The 20,043-nt window shown below is 28.9% G+C and overlaps 3 protein-coding genes across 3 annotated transcripts; all 3 read right to left on the bottom strand.

Annotated features, from left to right (window-relative positions):
- Positions 1–319: 319 nt before the first annotated feature.
- On the bottom strand, positions 320–3,634 carry LOC106755571 (lysine histidine transporter-like 8). Its single transcript, XM_014637747.2, has 5 exons — positions 3,145–3,634; positions 2,353–2,486; positions 1,354–1,799; positions 1,136–1,267; positions 320–1,045 (listed from the first exon to the last, which is right to left on the bottom strand). Exons 1-5 carry the CDS (start codon positions 3,459–3,461, stop codon positions 560–562), a joined length of 1,515 nt encoding a protein of 504 aa, XP_014493233.1. The 5' UTR covers positions 3,462–3,634; the 3' UTR covers positions 320–559.
- An 8,430-nt stretch (positions 3,635–12,064) lies between these two features.
- Positions 12,065–12,487, bottom strand: LOC106778195 (auxin-responsive protein SAUR64-like). The gene has a single exon (XM_014666137.1). The coding sequence runs from the start codon at positions 12,485–12,487 to the stop codon at positions 12,065–12,067; it is 423 nt and encodes a 140-aa protein (XP_014521623.1).
- A 1,227-nt stretch (positions 12,488–13,714) lies between these two features.
- LOC106755953 (auxin-responsive protein SAUR68-like) lies at positions 13,715–14,435 on the bottom strand. The gene has a single exon (XM_014638186.2). The coding sequence runs from the start codon at positions 14,410–14,412 to the stop codon at positions 13,966–13,968; it is 447 nt and encodes a 148-aa protein (XP_014493672.1). The 5' UTR covers positions 14,413–14,435; the 3' UTR covers positions 13,715–13,965.
- Positions 14,436–20,043: the final 5,608 nt, after the last annotated feature.

Here is a 20,043-nt window from a genome sequence, read left to right as displayed (position 1 = left end):
GAAGGAAAAACCTCTTCTAACAACACTTCTTTTAATAACTTTTTGACATGTGACAACTTATGATTGGTCTATTTTAAATATCTTTTAAACATAAATTCAAATAAACCAATAAAATGATGACACGTGTCTCGTTGTAAAAAAAGTTGTCAAAAAGTATTGTCAAAATATCATTGTCCTTCTTGGAATCCTTGTACAGGAACAGCTCCGTGGCTGCATCAGGAATGTGACTAAATACATTGATTAAATCTTTAATTAATTGTTTCGCTTTCCGCTAACTTTCATTATGATAATGGATTCACCAAGAATGCAAAAACATGCATCTCTTGACTTCTTTTGGTTAGTTCCATTTCTTTTGAAACATTTTGTAATTCTAAAATAAGAGAATAATATACATAATTATATAAAATAACAAAAATGTTCACGTAGCATAACTCTTTCGTGTAACAGGAGATTTAGAGGGACTAAGCTATGATTATATTTAGGGTTGAAAATAAATTAATGGTAATTAGTTGGTAAGCAGCTTCTAGCTTCTGCTAGCCGCTAATGGAGAACAGTAATGTTATGGTCTGAAAAAGTTAGCATTCAAGCCTTTGTGAGACAGAGTCCTTGCAGCTGCAGCTAAGAGAAGAGCACTGAGAAGCAACCCTAAGCACCCGAGCGCAGCGTTGAAGCACCAAACAAAACCTCTTGGTCGAGGCTTCTTCAGTGATAGAAACATGAAACAGGGGTATGCATACGTGATTGGCACCAGGGTTATGCTTCCGAGCAGTGCTGATAGGGATGGAAGGAATGGGAATGTGACAGCTATGAAAAACGTCAATCCCCCGAAAAATAATCGTATGCATGTTCTCGCCAATCCCGAACATCTCTCATTCGTTATGCTCGTCAATCTTATCTCAAGGTTGTCGAAAACCGGCATCGCATAGATTTGGTAGCTGCTCAAACAATGAATTATCACCAGAACGTATATTGCTCCCATAGAGAATTTCGTTATCTGCTTCCTGTGCAATTGCGGGAACGAATACAACAATCCACCCTCGTTTATCTGAAACATGGACGTTGATTTATCAGTTAATCAGTCGAATAAAACAACCTGCGTAATCTGGGAATATTGGTCGGTTTCTGGTAGTCTTGCCTGGCTTCCATAGGCCCAGAATCCGGCAATTGCAAGAGGAAAGACGCACGTGGAGATCAGAGCATATGACATGCTCACTCCTCTGCGCATTGGCTCTTTGGATGTTCTTTCGAAATCTGAAGGCAGCGTCCCCTGCAAAACAGAAATCCAAAACACCGCTGTTATAGCTTATGCTGTGCATGCCATGCATTCTTATTTTGAGAAATTGAAAAACTTGCCTGTATCTCGAGCAAAACATTATGACCTCTGTAGGCTAGCACGATGATTCCGATAGCATTGAGAACGTCGCTGATCTTACCCACCGCAGTGGATTCTTGCGACAGGGTTGAGGTATACGATACGTTGTTGGGCCTACCCTTCTTAACGGAGAGAACCCAGAAGAGGGTGCAATAAGAGATGGCGGTAACGGCTCCGACGAGAGAAACCATGGCCATGGAGTTGAGGTTTGGCAACTGTGCAACGAGAATGGCGGCACAGGTAAAGACCAAGAACCACTCTGCCCCGGTAAGCGCGTGGGCACTACAAATGTTTCCATTATCATTCTCGCAAAGTGTCTTGAATAACAGTTTCAGGGTCCCACCACCGGTGATGATAAGCATGACGCATGTGCCTCCTGAAAGATACATCACTGGGAATAATGCTGCAACTTTCCCTAACCTTTTACCTGCAGAAAATATATTCAAACATAACAAAGTTAGCCACTTCTTTCTTTTCCTCACTCGCCCCTTGCATCCCGTGAAACGTCTAAAATTAAAATCCACGTGTCTTTAAATAAACACATGTTGTCTTTTCAATTTATTTATAAATTGAAGATTTTAAATGTATGGAAAAATTGATGGAAACTATAGAAAAACAGTTTTTTGTATGATATTCTTGAATAAAAGGTGATTAGATGTATAACTACTTCGTGCTAGTAATAATATATTCGCCATAGCATTTTCCATTAATAATGTTAGCACTAACCGATGTCGATGTCTTGCATTAAAAAGAATTAGGCTTTGCGTAGAAAAATTCAAACCGACGATGGGATATCCTGCCAATCATAGTGGAGCCTTTCTATTGAAAAACATTGTAGCGTGAAGGTCTAGCTAATTTAATTGTGGTTGTGGAAGAAGAATAGAAAAATGCTGAAAGCAGTTTTGGAAAAAGATGTATTCATGTGAAGCTTTGGTGCACGGATTTAAGTTGAATTTGGAGAAGGGAGAAGTTGAGGTTACCGAATGCAGCCATGGCGAGGAAGAGATATCTGCTGTGACGAATCCCAGGGACGGATTCGTGAAGTTCAACAAGAAGAAATATGCTATAGAGCTGCCAAATGAATGCCACTGTCAAACATACTGTGCCCCACACCCTGCACGTTATATTCATATTGTTTAGTACATAGAAAAATCTATGATATGCAAGACAGTCGAAAAACATGAATCATGTATATCGTAGGCCCAACCTATGACTTTCGCGTAGACTAAGGTTGGTTTCCGATTTTCATAAGTCACCCTTCATTTTCATTTTGACAGTGAACATTAAGGGAAAATGGTATTTTTATACACAAATTTCTTTTATGTTTATTTCATATTATTATTATTATTATTTTAAAGTATTAAAATTTACTTTTTTATAATCATTTTATTTTTGTAACGTGATGAATATAAATATGTATATCAGTTACTCTTAATTAAGATTGGAAGTTTCAAAGAGATATTGGTATGTGTTGTTTTCCTTATACAGCAGACTTAGACTCTAATTGACATGTACGCCTACCAAGAACAAGCAAGTGTCTGAGTTCGATTTGTCTTGTTAAAACTTAGTCGTTTTGAATCTTCAACAACTAGAGTAGAAGAAATATCCCAATATACACTTGACAGAAATGCGTACAACACTACAACTTGACATGAATGGATTGGATGATGTTTCGTTCAATTTTATATTGTATATTTTCTGAAGACATGATATTAAAAGATAAACAGAGATGTGGTTGAAAAAGGTGGTTGAAGAATGGAAGCATGACGTACCAACCAAGAGTGGCGAAAGCAACGGGAAGCATGAGAGCCTGGAAGCCGATATTGGAGTTAAGAACATGGAAGGCTGCAGAAAAGGCATTTCCATTTCTTGATTCGGTGATGGGAAGCCAGGCGTCTTTGGGGTGTTGTTCCTGTTGGTGGAGCTGGGAAGAGGGTGATGGATGAGCTTCTGAGGGAGATGAAGAAGTTGGTGTGAGTGGATCAATGTGGATCAAGAGAGGAGAGAGTGGAGGTTTCAAACTGGCATCTGAGTAATTCAGAAGAGCTATTTCTGATCTGAAGTATTGAGCTTCAGCTGCTTCTCCCATGGTTTCTGCTCAAAGCTCTTTCTACTGGCAAATGAGATATTTGGCTGTGAAGTTATGTTATGTTATATACCCTAATGATATATAGCATTAACACCTAAAAAAAATATACTTTCTTAGAAGAAATTGAAGCTTCCTTTGTTTCCAAAGTTCTAAAAGAAGAAAAGAAAACGAAGTTGCTTTTTAACTTTGAAGGGGGAAGCACAAGAAACTGCGAACTCTTTTATAACAACATGGATTTGAGAGTCTCCATACGCGTGGAATCCACTCTAAGCAGTGACATCACTGTGCTGATCTCACAACATGACCTTCTGTCAACACAACTTTACGTAATTTATATTTCTTTTTTTCCCATACAGTTTGGAGATGAATTAGACATTCACAACATAAGTGTAAGAAAGTATTCTTTTTATATTAAAAAAATATCTCTTTTATAGAGTATTGTAGTAACTTCAAAGATTAATTTCTGTACCGTAGGGTGTTAACGGTCGGATGGTACGGCCGGTCATGAAGATATAGGTAACTGCTGAGTCAACAAAGGTAAAGATCTATTGTGAACCGATTGGTAATGAAGAAAGAAACATTATAATTGAATTAAGGTAAAACAAGATTAGAAGTATTGGGTCACGTATTAGACCGTAATTAGGACTTTGTTAATCATAGGCCTACGGTGACAACTATAAATAAGAGGTCAAAGGTAGGAGGTGGTTGGTTAAATTGAATGTACATTTATTTTTACTATTTACTTTCTCTCTCTATCTCTACTTTTTGACCATATGTTGACTTGAGTCTCAAAGTACTTTTAGGAGGTATTTGACTAGACGTGATCGAGGGAAGTTCTAGACGAATCAGGAAGAATCGGAGAAAGTGATCGGGAGGAGTTGATTGACGAGACCGAACGTTTGGAAAAAATTGTGTAGGTTGAATTTGACGACAGCTTAACCGGAACAATTTCGAGTTTGAATTTGTTATTTAATCTTGTTTTTAAATGGTTAGAATTTTCCTTAACTTGTTTTCAAACAAGAGAATCTTTAGTATTAAAAACTAATCTTTTACCATAACTATCATTTCTATTTATAGAATTGATTGTTGAATCCTTACATTGTTCATGGCTTCATCAAAAACTATCAATGTCGTATTTGAATTTAGCACTGTTATGTTTTATCCTTAATTATCATTTATTGATTACTTGTTTCATCCGTTTATGATTGGTGTGCCATGCGACAAGGGATTGAATAATTTAGTGTTAAAGTCGTACAATGTCATCGTTTTACTCATGTAGGAGTTTCAATTAAAATTAAAACTCGCTAGACCTACTAAAATTGTGTATCATTTTTTTAAAAATCGTGATGATCCTACACCACTTACCTATAATATTTTTTAATATTTATCTATTTACGAATTTATTCATCAAATCTGTCTATTTTGATGAAAACCCCATATAAAACTATAGGTAGTCTGTTTTTACGACACAATATATAACCTTTTCTTGAGCTAAAAATCATAAAAAATAAAAAAAGTAAAGTTGCTCTACTTTATTTCTTCAAAGATTAAACAGTTATTTTTGAAAAGTTTTGTACAGGTTTTGAATTAAAAGTTTGGTCAATGTAATATAAGTTGAATTGGAAATCTTAAAAATGTTAGTTTTACTTGGCATTGGAGAAAAAGAAATGGGTGTGAATGAAATGACTTGGATGTATGGTTCAATTTTCCTTGGACGAGGAAAAGCTACCAAACGAGTTCCATGTTCAGATTTTTGAATTCCACAGCGGCTGCCATATATAATTAAGTAAACAAATAGAAAATCATTGGAAACTAGGAATAGGAAGACTTTCGCCTGTCGCCTGACCTACGCGTTCCTTTGTCGGTTCCCAAGCTCGAACAATTTTAAAAAAAAAAAAAATCAAATTTTTTACTATTTTTTTAATTATTTTATTCAAGAGAAGAAATTTGATTTTAATTCTCAAATAATCAAAATGATACTTTTTTTTTCTTCGATTCTTCAACATTTAAGGTCAAAAGGAGCAAAATCATTTTTAAAATTTTAAAGATATTTAACTTCAATATCTAATAAGTAAATTGTTATAGTTAGACTTCACTTAATGTTATTAGGAGTGTTTGTAATTGTTCGGTTTGATACTTGTGACTGTTTGATTTTTTATTTGTGTCATTAGGTCTTGTTCGTTTTGTCCTTGTTGGCATCGTTCGGTCTTTAAATGTTAATGATGGTTTAGTCTCTCTGTTACTGTTACTTGACTATATATTATAATTTACTTTTGTTTTCTTTTCTTAAAAGATGGTAATCTCTTTGTTTTTTAGGCCTTATTCACTTGAGTAAATTTGGGAGAGAAAAATTGAGAGAATTTGAAGATAATTTTTTTTATTGTTTATTTGAATAAATTTGAAGATAAGTGAAAGTGAATTTTTTTCTTCTTTATATATGGATTTTTTGTTTTCTATTACACTCGAACCCAATATAAACATATATGCCAAAAAGAAACTTCAATCCAAACCAACTATAACTACTTCCTTATAAACTTTCGAAAAATAATCTTTTAATGACTAATCTAATTTCACAAACAAGTTACTTTTTAATTTTTTAATTTATTCAGTTGATTACTAAAAGTTAAATTAGTAGAACATGATGTATTTATTAGGATAACAAATTAATATATGTATGGAGCATTTTTTTTTAACATTCTTTAACAGTTCAAATTCATCAAACCCTATTTTGGTTTATTGATGTAGCTAGTGCCACGTGAATTATGAATGTAGGACTTTTCATTCTAATTGACCACTTATCTCCTTTCTGTTATAAAATAAAACCTAACAAGCACTTAAATTAAATCACTTAATCATGTGCTTTACATCATTAAGGATCTTAATTTGTAGTAGTTGTAATAATTAATCTAATTTGATTTGACCAAAGACAATAAAAAATGGGCGGTGAGAGAAGCTTCTTTGATATTTTTAACGACTGTATCAAATTAATTAATCAATCCATCAATCACATACAGCATTAGAGTGACTAAAATTTGAGTATACAATTGTTCCAACAAACTCATTTTCTTTGTCGTGGTCACTTTTTGAACCTAATATGATGTTTGATTTATGTTTTTTTCTACACTAAGAAAAACTTTCTTATATTGGTTGGTGAGTTGTTTGGTCTCGTGCATGACTAGTCTTGCTTTCATCTTTTCAGCCAATTGCTAAACCAAACCTTTTATATTTGAAGGGAATATATCATTTTCTATTATATGATGGGTAGGGTTAAGGTGAAGATCAAGTGTTTGAATTTTGTCGTGTTTTTTGAGGTTTAATTGTTATTTAATAAATGATTTTTTAAACGTTTAAATTAATCGGATAATATAGAAACTATTTTAATATTAAAATTAGTTCAAATTTTAATATTAAATTTTATTTATAGGTTTTGTAAAGAAATTTTAATTTTTGTTTTGTTGAAAGTTTCACATCGACTAGAGATAAGACCAATTTATAATATATAAGTGGGATGCAGACCTCGCCTTACAAACCGGTTTTGTGAGATTGAATTAGGTCTAGAACACACTTCTAACATGGTATCAGAGCATGGTTAAAGCATGTCCTAACGATATTTATCGAACAGATTATACCACCCGTTATTGGACTATTAGTTATAACTAGTGAATTCAAGAACGGTCACAAGATAAAGATACATTTCTCGAAAAAAAGTGGACACTCACTCTCTTCCAATTGTGGTTAGTGGGAAACAGTGACGAGACAATGCACAAAGGAGGATGGAAAATGGATATAAAAGAGTGTATAAAATACAAGTAGATAATATTTTACGTGTTAAATTTTTAACATGTTAATTACGTAACTATTTAATTAAGTTAAAAAATAAAGTATTACTTTTTACAAATATATTTTAAACTAATATAAAATTAATGGAAAATAAATCTTCACAATAACTATTCATTCATTTTAAAGCAAAATTAAAAAAAGGAAAGTCGTTTTTAAGTATTAAAATTAACTTCACAATAAATAATAAACTTTTACTATGTACAATTTCTTAAATACATGATCATGTGTTTCAATCAATCTACACATAAACTATGATAAAAATACATTCTTCGAAAATGGTATTCTCAATCTCTTGATTTTACTGTAAGAAACCAAAAGGCTATGATTTGGTTGTTTAATTTTAATTTAATTATAAGTTTATTCCATCGATTTTCATTATAAGTTTTATTTTTCTTAGGGCTTTCAATTCACCAATATATATATTTGAAAAGATAGCAATATTTGGGATATGAAGGTTTCCTACAAAAGGGAGCTTTCTTTGATTTGATCCACGAAGAGTGTTAAGAATAGAAAATTTTTGTCATGAGTCACACGCCATTATTGGTTCTAACAACTATATCTTATCTCACTCGTGTTGCTAGCCAAAAGAGATGCAATTCAATAATGTCTATAAAAAAATATCACACTCTTTTTAAATAATTTATCCTAACATTTGAATAATTATATAATAGATTCTATGATCACATGATCAAATATTTTTTAGCGTCCCATTACATAATATCTTAATTTATATGATTAGAGAAATCAATATAATCTTATTTTCTTAGTGAATTTTGTACTTAATATTAATTAACTTTATCTTCAACTTTGAACATTACAATTAAATAAACTATTTTAACATAACGATATTAGACAAAGCATACCAAATAATAAATAATTTTGTAATAAAAAATAAATAAAAGAAGAATTAAGTATGTTTTTAATTATTTAACTTTAAAACTAAATTAAAATTCATTATTTTTAAAATTTTGATATATTTTAGTTTTTAAATTTTAAAAATAAATATATAATTTTTTTAATCAAATTAATTAGATTTTTACGTTTTATACTAATATTTAAGTTAAACAAGTTTCTGTTTTAATGTTTACTTAAAAATAAATTTAATATGTTAAAAAAATTTAATATAATTATATCAATACGACAATTTATATTTATTTTAAATTTTTAAAAATTAAACTATGTCAAATTTTGTATATGAATAAAATTATAATTTCGTTTAAATATAAAAATATTAAAAACATAATTAACTTACAAAATAAATACAATTTATATTCAAATAAAATTGAAAGAATATCATGAAAATATTAAAAAACTAAATACAAAAATCAAATAAGATCACATCTAAGAATGACAACGGGTGGGATCGGACACAGATAATGTCTACCCGCAATCTGACCCTCCGAATAAAAATGTACCCGCGGGTAATAATTATCCACCGCAGGTTTTATTAGCAGATACCCGTGTTCGCGGATTCTTTTGTCATCCCTAATCACGTATGCTGATTTCAACATTATAACCTAATACATGAATTGTAGAGATACGATAACTAATTCAATAACTGTATTATTTTCACACACATAATTTTTTTATATATTTATTATACTATCTTTTATTATTTTACTTTTAAAAAAAATAAAAAAAAATATCTTTTTATTATTATTTTATTTTTATACAATATATTAAATAAATGTAAAAATATATGAATTTACTATTATAACTAATTATACTGGATAATTTTTCCAAGGATTTTCGATGCGGATCCATTATCGGGTGGCCATGTCACATCTAAAAACCCATCTTCCTCACATGTCATTATTACATCTATTACCTTTTTTTGGACACGTCGATCCAACATTTTCGTGGATTTCCCAACACAAATCAAAAGTAACATTAAAGTAACAGAAAGCATTATTAAAATTTGAGTGGGTTGTCGTTTTTAACTCTTGTTCAATCGTTTTAAATAGTTTAAAAAAAGTTAAATATATTTTTATTTTTAATTTTTAACAAAAATTAAACTTAATTTATCTTTAAAACTTTAAATTAATTGTTTATAACCTTTAAAATAATGTGAAGTTAATTCTTTATAATCAAATTTTTGTTAAATTTATTACTTTAGTTGTTCTCTATATTTTGCATATTTGAGATTTTACTCCATCTGCTTATTTCTTGACTGGAAAAATAATCTATTGTTATTTTAGTCAACAAGAATAAAAAGTATACTAATACCTCAAAATAAACACATCAACTTTTATCACATTATTATAAATGTATAAAGACAGATGGGAAGCACACAATAATTAATTAATTTTACAATATATGTATAAGTTCAGTTCATTTCCTTTGATAAAAGATTTGCTATTATTGTGTTTGGGTGGAGAATTTTACACTTTTTATTTCAGATACGTCACTGATCTATACATTTTGTTCAAGATTGATATTTTCATTTCTAAAAATGATATTTTAATATCAGTTTTTCACAACATTTTGACATTATACACGTGTCAAAATGTGGTTGGATAATTTTAAATTAAAAAAATTGAAGCAAGGACATATTTAGAAAAGAAAAACCAATTTTTTTTTTCAATTTAAAATCATCCAACCACATGACACGTGTACAATGTCGAAATGGTGTCAAAAAAATAGTGTTAAAATATCATTTATCTTTTATTTTTTTACACCTATTTCCATTTCACAACCCATATTTTTGTTAACAACAGTAGTATTGAAAGATAGCTTTATAAAATGTTATAGTATATCATATTTTATTTAATATATTTTGAAAACGTTTAAGTGACAATGTACATTAATAATAAATTGAGTGGTTAACATTTGACGCTAGATCAGTAAATCGAATTACCCTTTTTGTTATAGTTAATCCTTAAAAATTATATTGGACACCTATAATTCTAATTTTATTATAATTATTTCTTAGAAGTTATTTTTTTATGAAAATTTTTCCAACAACTTTGAATTAAATATTCTTGTATTAAAATTATTAATCTGAATGTCACTGTCCCTATTGATTATTATTTCTGTTTAAATCAAAGTTGTTAGAAAAAATATTTTAAAAAAGGTAAGAAATTTATAAAATTAATTATGATAAAATTAAAATATATGCTATCGATTTTAGAGAAATATATAAAAATTAAAGATCTATTCAAATAAAATCAAAGTTTAATGTCCGTATTTAAAAGTAGGATAAAATTTGAGTGAGAATTAAAATATAATTAAACTTTGGAATGCTTATTTATAAAAAAAAAAATTTAAGGAATTTCCTTAAAATTTAAGTTGAAAATTCCTTTAAAAATAACGGGAAAAGAACTTAAAAAAAAATTGACATTTGAATTACACATCCAATCTATTGAAAAAGTGTGTGCACACTCCAAAATCCTCTAGTTATTTTATTTTATTTTATTTTCACTTTTAAGTTGTTGGTTCTGATTTTTATTCTCCATATATTTAGTTGGAAAATGAAATTGGTTTTGTTTTATGAAGAACCATTGTAATCACTTCCACCACAAACCCACCCACCAAAAGTATCTTTCTGCAGGGTACAATTCTTCCAACCACACCAACCAAACCCTCCATTGTAGTATATACTTTCAAAATACCATTTTTAAATTATTAATAAGAATAAATTCTAAATTAAATTAATTAAATTTAAGATTGATAACCAAATCAAATATTTTACTTTTCTTGTCAATTCGTTTTAGCCAGTAAATTATATTTGATCAACGTCTACTTGCTCAAACAACTATATCAATAAATTAAACTTTTAAGTATTTATAATAAGAAAATTATATGTAGAGATATAATGAAAAGGTATAGAAGTAGAATATATATATATATATATATATATATATATATATATATATATATATATAACTTGAACACAAAAAAATGATTTTTGACAAAATGAAAAAAAAAACGAGTGATTTACACATTATTTAATTTGAATGTGTAAAGAATATAAAAGTGCTTTGATATAGGACTATGCTAAACCGAAAAATAAAGAATTTAGAATGAGTGTTTCGAATTTCATGTTATTTCAACAAAGAGAATCCAAGTGTCAAAACTTACTTTTTATTTATATCCAGTAACTGTTTTATCTTTATTAAGATATAAAATCCTGAAAAGTTAATTCTTTATTTTTTTCTTTAGTGATATACTTGTCTTATATTTTCTTTTAATATTTCTATTATTATAGATATTTCTTAATTTATCTTCTACCTACCATTGATCAGCCTAAACCCAGTTTCAAAAATTTTATATTATGACAGTACACATGTAATCTCCAATTGAAGTGATTTTGACAGTAAATTTGGCACACCACCATACAAAAAGTAATAATTGTTTTACCTAATAAATTTAAGATTTTTTTTTAACAATATCTTTTTAATAATTTTTTAACAATACATAATAATTTGTGATTTGTTTATTTCAAATATTTTTTTAACCATAAATTCAAATAAATTAATAACATGTATTTTATTGTAAGAAAATATTAAAAAAAATTGTCAAAATCTGGGAACCATAAATTTAACATAATTTTTGTGTAATAATATATAGTTATTATTCTGGAACTACATTAATTATGACTAAATAGAGTTATATATTCCATGCAAATAAACAAATGGCAAGAACACATGCAACGGAGTGAGTCGTTTTCGAATTATCAATGTGTAATTCGTTTATTGATGGATTTGTCAATAGCAAAATGAATTCAAAAGAATACGTTAGGATCAAAAAACGAACGAAGAGGTTCAGTAGCTGCAAAGCAAACGTTGGTTGGTTGGTTCAGGAAGAAGATCGAAGGACGATTGGCATCGAACGGTAGCTATAAACATCAAGACAGCTTCTTCCAGATCCTTAGTTACGTTTCTCTGTATCAACGTTATCACGTACTCCATTAACGTGGCTTCACAAGGCAACGTTAAAGGCACGTTGCTAGAAAGACCAAACTCTTCTTCTGCCAACTTGAAAAGCTCTCTGAAAATGTTGTTTTTCAAATACAGTAATGGAAGCACGAAGCGCTTCTTATCCATGCTGTATACGACAAAGTGACCCTTTTCAGCCTTCGTCCACACGCTGCAACCTTCTGCTGTTAATGCATTTTCTTGAATCTTTGGCCAGACAAGTCTCTTCCTTTGGTACTTTGTAACCTCTTTCTGCCACTTCCATGCCATTTGGATCATCTTCTTTGAACTAATCATATTCTTCCAATTTACCTTGTACGATGATGAACTATAAGATTCGTTGGTTCTTTATATAATCTCATGTTCACAGACAGTTTCTTGAATGCTGCTGATATTGTGCCTGCTAGCGAAAGCATGTGACGTGAACAGAAAAATGTAGCAGAATAGTGATTTTTACAAGGGTGCATGCATGCATGGAGTTTGATGTGGTCGAGTATGTCCCAAATTTATTTGTGATGTATGCAATATTTGTGACTGGCCACTTGCAACATGGTTTATTGGATTGGAGAAAGGACAGAATGGTGGGCAAGAACGAGAGGAAAAATGAACATTATTGTATTTACTTGGAGCATGTGGTCATGCCTTTAATTGTGAAATTTGTAGGCATTCGCCGACTTATGGACAAGTGAGAGTGATTATGGTGCTGGGCCAAATGGAAAAGGCAAGAAAACGGGGCATGTTGGATCTTATTTGTTTCTGAACTGTCTCCCACAACATTTCCATGGCTAAATCAAATGCATATACTTTGGACTACTTTTTCCAGCTTTCACTGTATCAAAACTGAACACAATAGTTCAGTACATTCACGTTGGTCTAATAATTGTACAACGTTGGTGTCCACTTGTTTTGTGTGTGGGAGGCTAAGCTCCACGACATATTTGTGAATCATGTTTCAGGGCAAGCAAATTAACCCTTTCAAGTTTACTTTCTTTGTGTAATATTACTGGTTATGGAAAAACGTAGCTCGTTTAGTTCTATATAATGTGATTAAATCTTACAATTAATACGTATCAGAATCAAAGGAACGTAATACAGCATGGTAACTGATTTTTTTTTTCAAGAGAAACAATTTTTTAAGTTTTGCTTTATTTTATTCTTTGTTTAATTTGAAGTTTTTAGCGTATGTCGGATTTAGAAATGTAAATAGATTTAATTTTGACTCTATTTGTCCGTATTACACCGTCATGGCCAGAATTCATATTCATTTCATTTAGATACTAATGTATCAATTTGTTAAATTCTATCGTCAAATTAACGTATGATCAACTATAACGTAGGTTTTTTCGACTTGATCAATAGCTGTCTGAAGTTTGATCGGTAAACAAATTATCTTGGTATACTGAACATTGATATTTGTAATATACAAAATAAATTGATATGCCAAATTATATCGAAATGCGGTTTTCTTATTTGTCTTATATGCAGAATTATAGATAAAATGAATGGTGGTAGTAGACCTTTTTTATAGACCTATGGCTGTAACCTTAAGACTGGTTGAAAAGATAGGAAAAAAAAGGAAGTTCTGAAGCATATTCGGGAAATTGTTGTTCAAATCTTCGATTCGCTATCATATTTAATTACAAAACTGGTTCCGAAGCATCACAGAAAGTAATGGAGATTGTACAAGACATGAATATCTATATTTGTAATCTTAGTTTTGTATACACAAATAATATATGAAAATGGCTTCAAAAGCCATAAATAATCATTTTCCCGTTGCTCTGCATAAGACCATTGCTACGAGAAGAAGAAGACGATGCCAACTGGTGACACGTAATCATTGAAGTGATCAAAGCCTTCTCAACATCTTCGGGAACATGTTCCCGAATCAACGAGATTACGTACTCCAAGAAGACGCTGTCACAAGGTAACGTAATGGGTCCATCAGATGGTAAACCAAACTCCTCTTCCGACCATTTCAGAAGCTCTTTGAACACGCTGGTGGTGAGATACTTAAGGGGAACCACGAATCGCTTATGATCAACGCTGTAAACCACGAAATGACCCTTGTTTGGTGTTGAAGAATGAACACGATGAAGATCATGCTGCCTTGGGTAGGAAATTCTCTTGCGTTTTCCCGCAGCCATTTTCTGCCACTTTCTTGCCATTTCAATAAGCCTCTTTGCACTTATCATGATGTAGAAAATCTGCAAGGAGTGTAGAGTTAGAAGGTGCTGTGCAAATTGATCTCACAGGTTCTGGTTTTTATATTCACGAAACCAGACAGCAGCATATGGTAGTGTTGTGCTGATATGGTGCATGGCCACGTGTGATAATGTTGAAACCACATAACATGAATTGGGCTTGTTGGTGATTATATGTTCGGTCTAGGACACATAATATTGATGACAATTTTTAAAAGTTGGCAGAAAAAGCTACATGGTAGATCGTTTTCGTAGTAGAAGAAAGTACAGGTTCCGTGAATTAACGTTTTAGATAAAATCCTGAAACGAAGGATTTGGCCGGGAGGTAACATATACCTGAATAATGCAATGCAATGCAAAGATAGTTTTCCTATAATGTTATAGAGTTTTTGAAGATGCATGAATGTGAACAAAAAACAAAAAAGTAAAACAGTTACAGGTGTATCAAAGTCTTTAATACATCAAATGTTTTGTCTGGCATTGATGACTGTACATGGCTAATTTGTTTACATAAAGGGAGACAGACATACACAACTTGGATCATAATTGTGGCACAAGTTTTTTTCCCATGCAACGTATTCTCACAATGGAAGACAAAGTTTTAATTTTTCAGACTCTGATATATATACATATATATCTATACGCATTATTATTAAATTAAAAGAGTTTTGTTTTAGACAAGCAAAATGATATTTTAACACTAATTTTTTGACATCATTTTAACACTACATACGTGTTAAGGACGATTTCAAATTAAAAAGGAAACTTTAGTTTTTCTCTTCTAAATATGTTCCTGTTTCAGCTTTTTTTAATTTAAAATCGTTCAACCACATTTTGACACAGTGTCAAAATAGTATCAAAAATTGGTGTTTAGATAAAACTAAATTTTATCATTCTAGATAACGTTCTGGATGAGATCGGATTTTGGATAAGAATCTCGAATAATATGGGATATTTTTTCCTCTCAAAATTCCCATTTTAAATATTAAACTATATATAAAAGGAGAAACGAGAAAAAGAAAAGAGTTATAAAAAAAAACCCAGACTTTTTCTAAAACAATCATCAAATAATTATATTAAATAAAAACAACTTTATGAATATTTTGATATTTATGTGTGTTCTTATAATTGATAAAAAAATATGTTTTAATTTTGGTATTAGCAAAGAATAATAATTTCACCTATTGCAATTTTGTTTATTTAATTGCATTAAAATTTTCTACTTTTGATACCAAATCACAAAATAATTTCTTTAGCTCATACTGGAACCCTCGCTATTAATCTACTATAGTGGACATACAAGAACTTCTTGATAAGAATGTTTATTTTATTTTTTTAATAAAAAGGAATAGATTATATTGATATATAAATGGTGATCTTACCGAAATGTTGGGTAATCTTCGGATAGTAGCTTTGATGCTTTGAACGTTGGAATGGGATTTTTCATGGAAAAAGATCTACCTACAAAAAAAACTTTCCAACACTTAAATCATTAATAGAGTTTAAGATTTTTTTTTAAAAATATTAATTGTATTTATAGAATTAAGAATCCTAAAACAATGTTATCATTCTAATAATATTTATTTCAACCATATAATAATATAATAGTTAAAAATAAAAAATAATATCTTATCATAAATAATAATAATATATATGATATATAGATATTGTTTAAATAAAGTCGGTTTAAACTATTTCAAAATAATAAAAAAAAAACATAATGAGTTTTATTGAAATAAATAACAAAACAAACTAAATAAGATAGTTTACATGAATATATAAAATACTATTCGAGGTCCAAGTTTCAAGCTTGATATTTCTACATAAAAATTTAAGTATCTAAAAACATTAACCCAGGCTCACCTCAATTGAAACCGAACCTTCTTGAATGAAAAAGAAATTCACTCAAGTTAAATTCCCTCATACGAGTTCTTAATATCTTTTTTCGAGATTTTGATACTTATTAAATTAATAAGAGTTTAACAAAAATGGATTGATATTTATAAGTTTTCTTAAAGCTTTTACATAAACTGATTATGTTACTTTATTTATAATAAAAATATTATGGAATATCATACATAAGAGTTGTTTGAATAAAAGCATAAGAATCCAAATATTTTAGAGATTCTTATGGGAGATTCTTATGGGACAATAATATTTTGACAATATTTTTTGACAATTTTTTTTACAATAGAAAATGTGTCATCATTTTATTGATCTATTTGAATTTATGTTTAAAGAATATTTAAAACGAACCAATCACAAACTGCCACATATACATTGTAAAAAAATTATTAAAAAAGTATTGTTAAAAGATATAACCAAATTACAACAAACCAAACAACTTTCCATAAAATTATACTTTAAAATGACAAGTAATGAAACACTTTTTGAAATAAAAAATATATTTTTAACAACTTTTTTACTGCTGATAGCATTTGATTGACCTGTATTAAATATATGACATACAACCTGTTATAAAAAAATTATTAAAATATCATGATTTTTTAAATGTCGTAACAGTTGTATTTTTGCTTGGAAAGCTACTTCAATTTTACACCAATTCAAACATTATGGCCACAGTTTAGTTTACGTCGGAAGAAAATGTTTGGTCGACTCTACTATTTCGTCATTGTATACCAAATCTGTGTTCATGTATCTCGGGTATTACAGTAATAATATAAAAGTAGAATAAAAGGAATAAAATATAAAATAAACAATAATATAATTTTTTATTAAAAGAAAGATTATTAGGTTTTCTATACACCGGAAGGATTTAACATCAATAAATCTTAGAACAATTTCATATAAAAGATAAAGACACTACTTTAAATTTAAAACTTTAAAATAATATATTTATGAATCATTCTATGTATATAATTTTATTTATTTTATTTAATGAGAGACTTTTAACTTATTGAATTCCTAACCATTTTATTTTCAAGTTTTGATTTGAAAGTGATGTTTTATCATTCATGTTGAATTTTTGCTGCCTTTCCCGCAAAAAAAAAAAAAAACAATATATGCACTCTCAAATTATTATCCAACTTACTATTATAAATACATAAAGATCAGACCAATAATTAATATTTAATCATTAAATTATGAATTAATCACGTACTTATTAGATAGTAAATATGTTTTCTGGTTAACAGATACATTATTACACTCCTAAATAAGTGGGAGAAAATATTTTCCCAAAATTTAAGAGTTCGTAAATGTCTAATATAAGAGATCCAAATAAGAGATCGAATATAGCATATGATTATTAACTTATTTTCTAAGTATTTATAAGTTGATAAAACTCTCAATTATAAGAGTATATAATAAACCCACCTATATTATGCGGGATAAAGGATTGTAATACTTGTGTATTAAACGGTGACGTTTCTCAACAAGTAGAACTTGAATCATGAAAATGGCTAATAATGTAATGCTAAGAAGTCTCGAAAAACTTTTGACTGGAACAGTTATGTTAATTATATTATTTAGATAATTTAAATATCTTTTAAAAACTTTGAAATTTCATTATATCTCTTGTTAGTTCACAAATAAAGTAGAAATATATTATAATAGAGAATACTATAAGATAAATTTCGAATATTTTGACGAGAACGATATAATACAAATTTTGTATAAAAATTTGAAAAAAGAGAGAACAAGAAGAGTCTAACATTTTGGAAATTTATGACTAAATTAAGTTTATTGAGCCACGGTAAAGCTTTTACTATTAGAAAAATTCACTAAGCCAATAAATTTAATTAAATTAAACTTGAAGGCAAATTAAAGATGAAAAAAAAAATTCAGATTGTGTAATTTTTAACATAAAATTGTATTCCAAATTATATTATTCGTTATATAAAATTTTATTTTGGATTCTGTGACTCGAAAAACAATTTATGCATGGGATTGTGTTCTAAATTTATATTATAAATTATACAATCCCTTGTATTTTATATTACACAATATAAAATTATATTTTGAATTCTTCAATCCAAAATACAATTTACATTTTGTTTCAAATTTATATTATGAATTGAAGAATATGAAATTTATAAAATTAATATTTTTGAATTTTGAATTGTGTAAAACAAAAAAAAATGTTACATGTCATTTTCTATCAATTTCAAGGGAGGTATAATTGAAATTTTAAAAAGTACAGGAATTCAGAAAGAAAACATGGGGTGCAGAAAGAAAACATGCCGTAAAGGAAGAAATTCCCATTTCCTTTAATTGGTAGCCCATCAGAAAATATTTGGGCCAACCGATCTTATCAGAGGATTGGGGTTATATCTAGTGGCTTAAAAGAATTCATTATGTTTGAATAGTTTAAAAACTGTGATTGAAGTTTCTGATATAAACCGTTTCAATAAAACCAACCACACTTGAGTGGCTTTAACGTACAACTTTTAATTTGTTCAATAAAGTTATATAGTTATTTTGCTGTTTCGTCAAAGACTCGTATTAAAGTCTGAGCTCTACTGTCCCTTGTTTCGTGTTTAATTCTTAGATCTTAATCTATATCTTGTTTGTCAAACATGGTTGGGAGGTAATAATTAATGTATAATTTATTTCTTTAACTTTAAATTATTATTTATAAATTTTGTGATTAATTTTTTTACCAAAATCGATATATAATTTAACTTTTAAACAGAATGATTTTAGAGTTAATTTATTTTAACTCGATGGTTTGGTCTTTATAGTATTATAAACGTCTAGTCTGATTAGATTAACAAATATTTAATTATCCGATATATAATTCACAAGATGAATATATTATACAGAGGTCTCCCAAACTTAAATACTAGATATGAAATAAAGGATTTATATTTTGAATAATGATACTTAGACAACATTTTTTTTTAACAATATTTGAACATTACTTACATGTTATTTTGTGATTGGTCCAAAATCACTTCACAATCAATAATAATAATCATAAATACCACAATGGACTAATCACAGAATGACACGTGGATGATATTCAAATGTTGTCAAAAAAATGTTGTCTAAATATCATTATCCTTATACTTTAGTTGTTCAATATCCAGTTATATGATATCTGAAGTTCATCTATGATATCGAGTTATGCTCTTATTTGTTCATATCTTATACATGTTTCTTAAGAGAAGGTTTATCAACCTCCAAGCATCGCATCAATACTATACCTTAGATTAAATGTCATCTTCATGGTGGTACCGTGCGGAGAACAGTGATAGATCAAAAGACAACTCATCCATCCAAGTTCTTTTCGATCCTTTTAAGTGTCATTTAAACCTAATCATTATTGTCTTTTTTATGGTCTCTATTTGACTGTTTGTACGAGGATATTCAACAAAACTAATCACATGTTTTATGTTCAAGTTTTTGTACAACTTTATCAATTTCTTCTCAATAAACGGGTGATAATAACCGTATGAAAAAGATCAAAGCAATGTATGATATTTTTCTATATGAATGTTTAAACTTATCGAACAATAATGATTGTTAAAAATATGCTTTTACCCGTTACTCAATGAAAAAAAGTTCATGTAATTATATATATATATATATATATATATATATATATATATATATATATATATATATATATATATATATATATATATATATATATATATA

Source organism: Vigna radiata, chromosome 2, assembly GCF_000741045.1.
Source record: "Vigna radiata var. radiata cultivar VC1973A chromosome 2, Vradiata_ver6, whole genome shotgun sequence".
NCBI classification, from domain to species: Eukaryota; Viridiplantae; Streptophyta; class Magnoliopsida; order Fabales; family Fabaceae; genus Vigna; species Vigna radiata.
This window is presented reverse-complemented; position numbering and strand designations above follow the sequence as displayed.

What these genes read in the sequence shown, in the direction of transcription:
- LOC106778195 (XM_014666137.1), bottom strand. Translation starts at nt 12,487, where the DNA reads ATGGCATGGAAGTGGCAGAAAGAGGTTACAAAGTACCAAAGGAAGAGA.
- LOC106755571 (XM_014637747.2), bottom strand. Translation starts at nt 3,461, where the DNA reads ATGGGAGAAGCAGCTGAAGCTCAATACTTCAGATCAGAAATAGCTCTT. An exon ending in GCTTTCGCCACTCTTGGTTG is followed by an intron (nt 2,487 to 3,144) that starts GTACGTCATGCT and finishes TATAACGTGCAG; the next exon opens with GGTGTGGGGCACAGTATGTT. An exon ending in CCTCGCCATGGCTGCATTCG is followed by an intron (nt 1,800 to 2,352) that starts GTAACCTCAACT and finishes TATTTTCTGCAG; the next exon opens with GTAAAAGGTTAGGGAAAGTT.
- LOC106755953 (XM_014638186.2), bottom strand. Translation starts at nt 14,412, where the DNA reads ATGATAAGTGCAAAGAGGCTTATTGAAATGGCAAGAAAGTGGCAGAAA.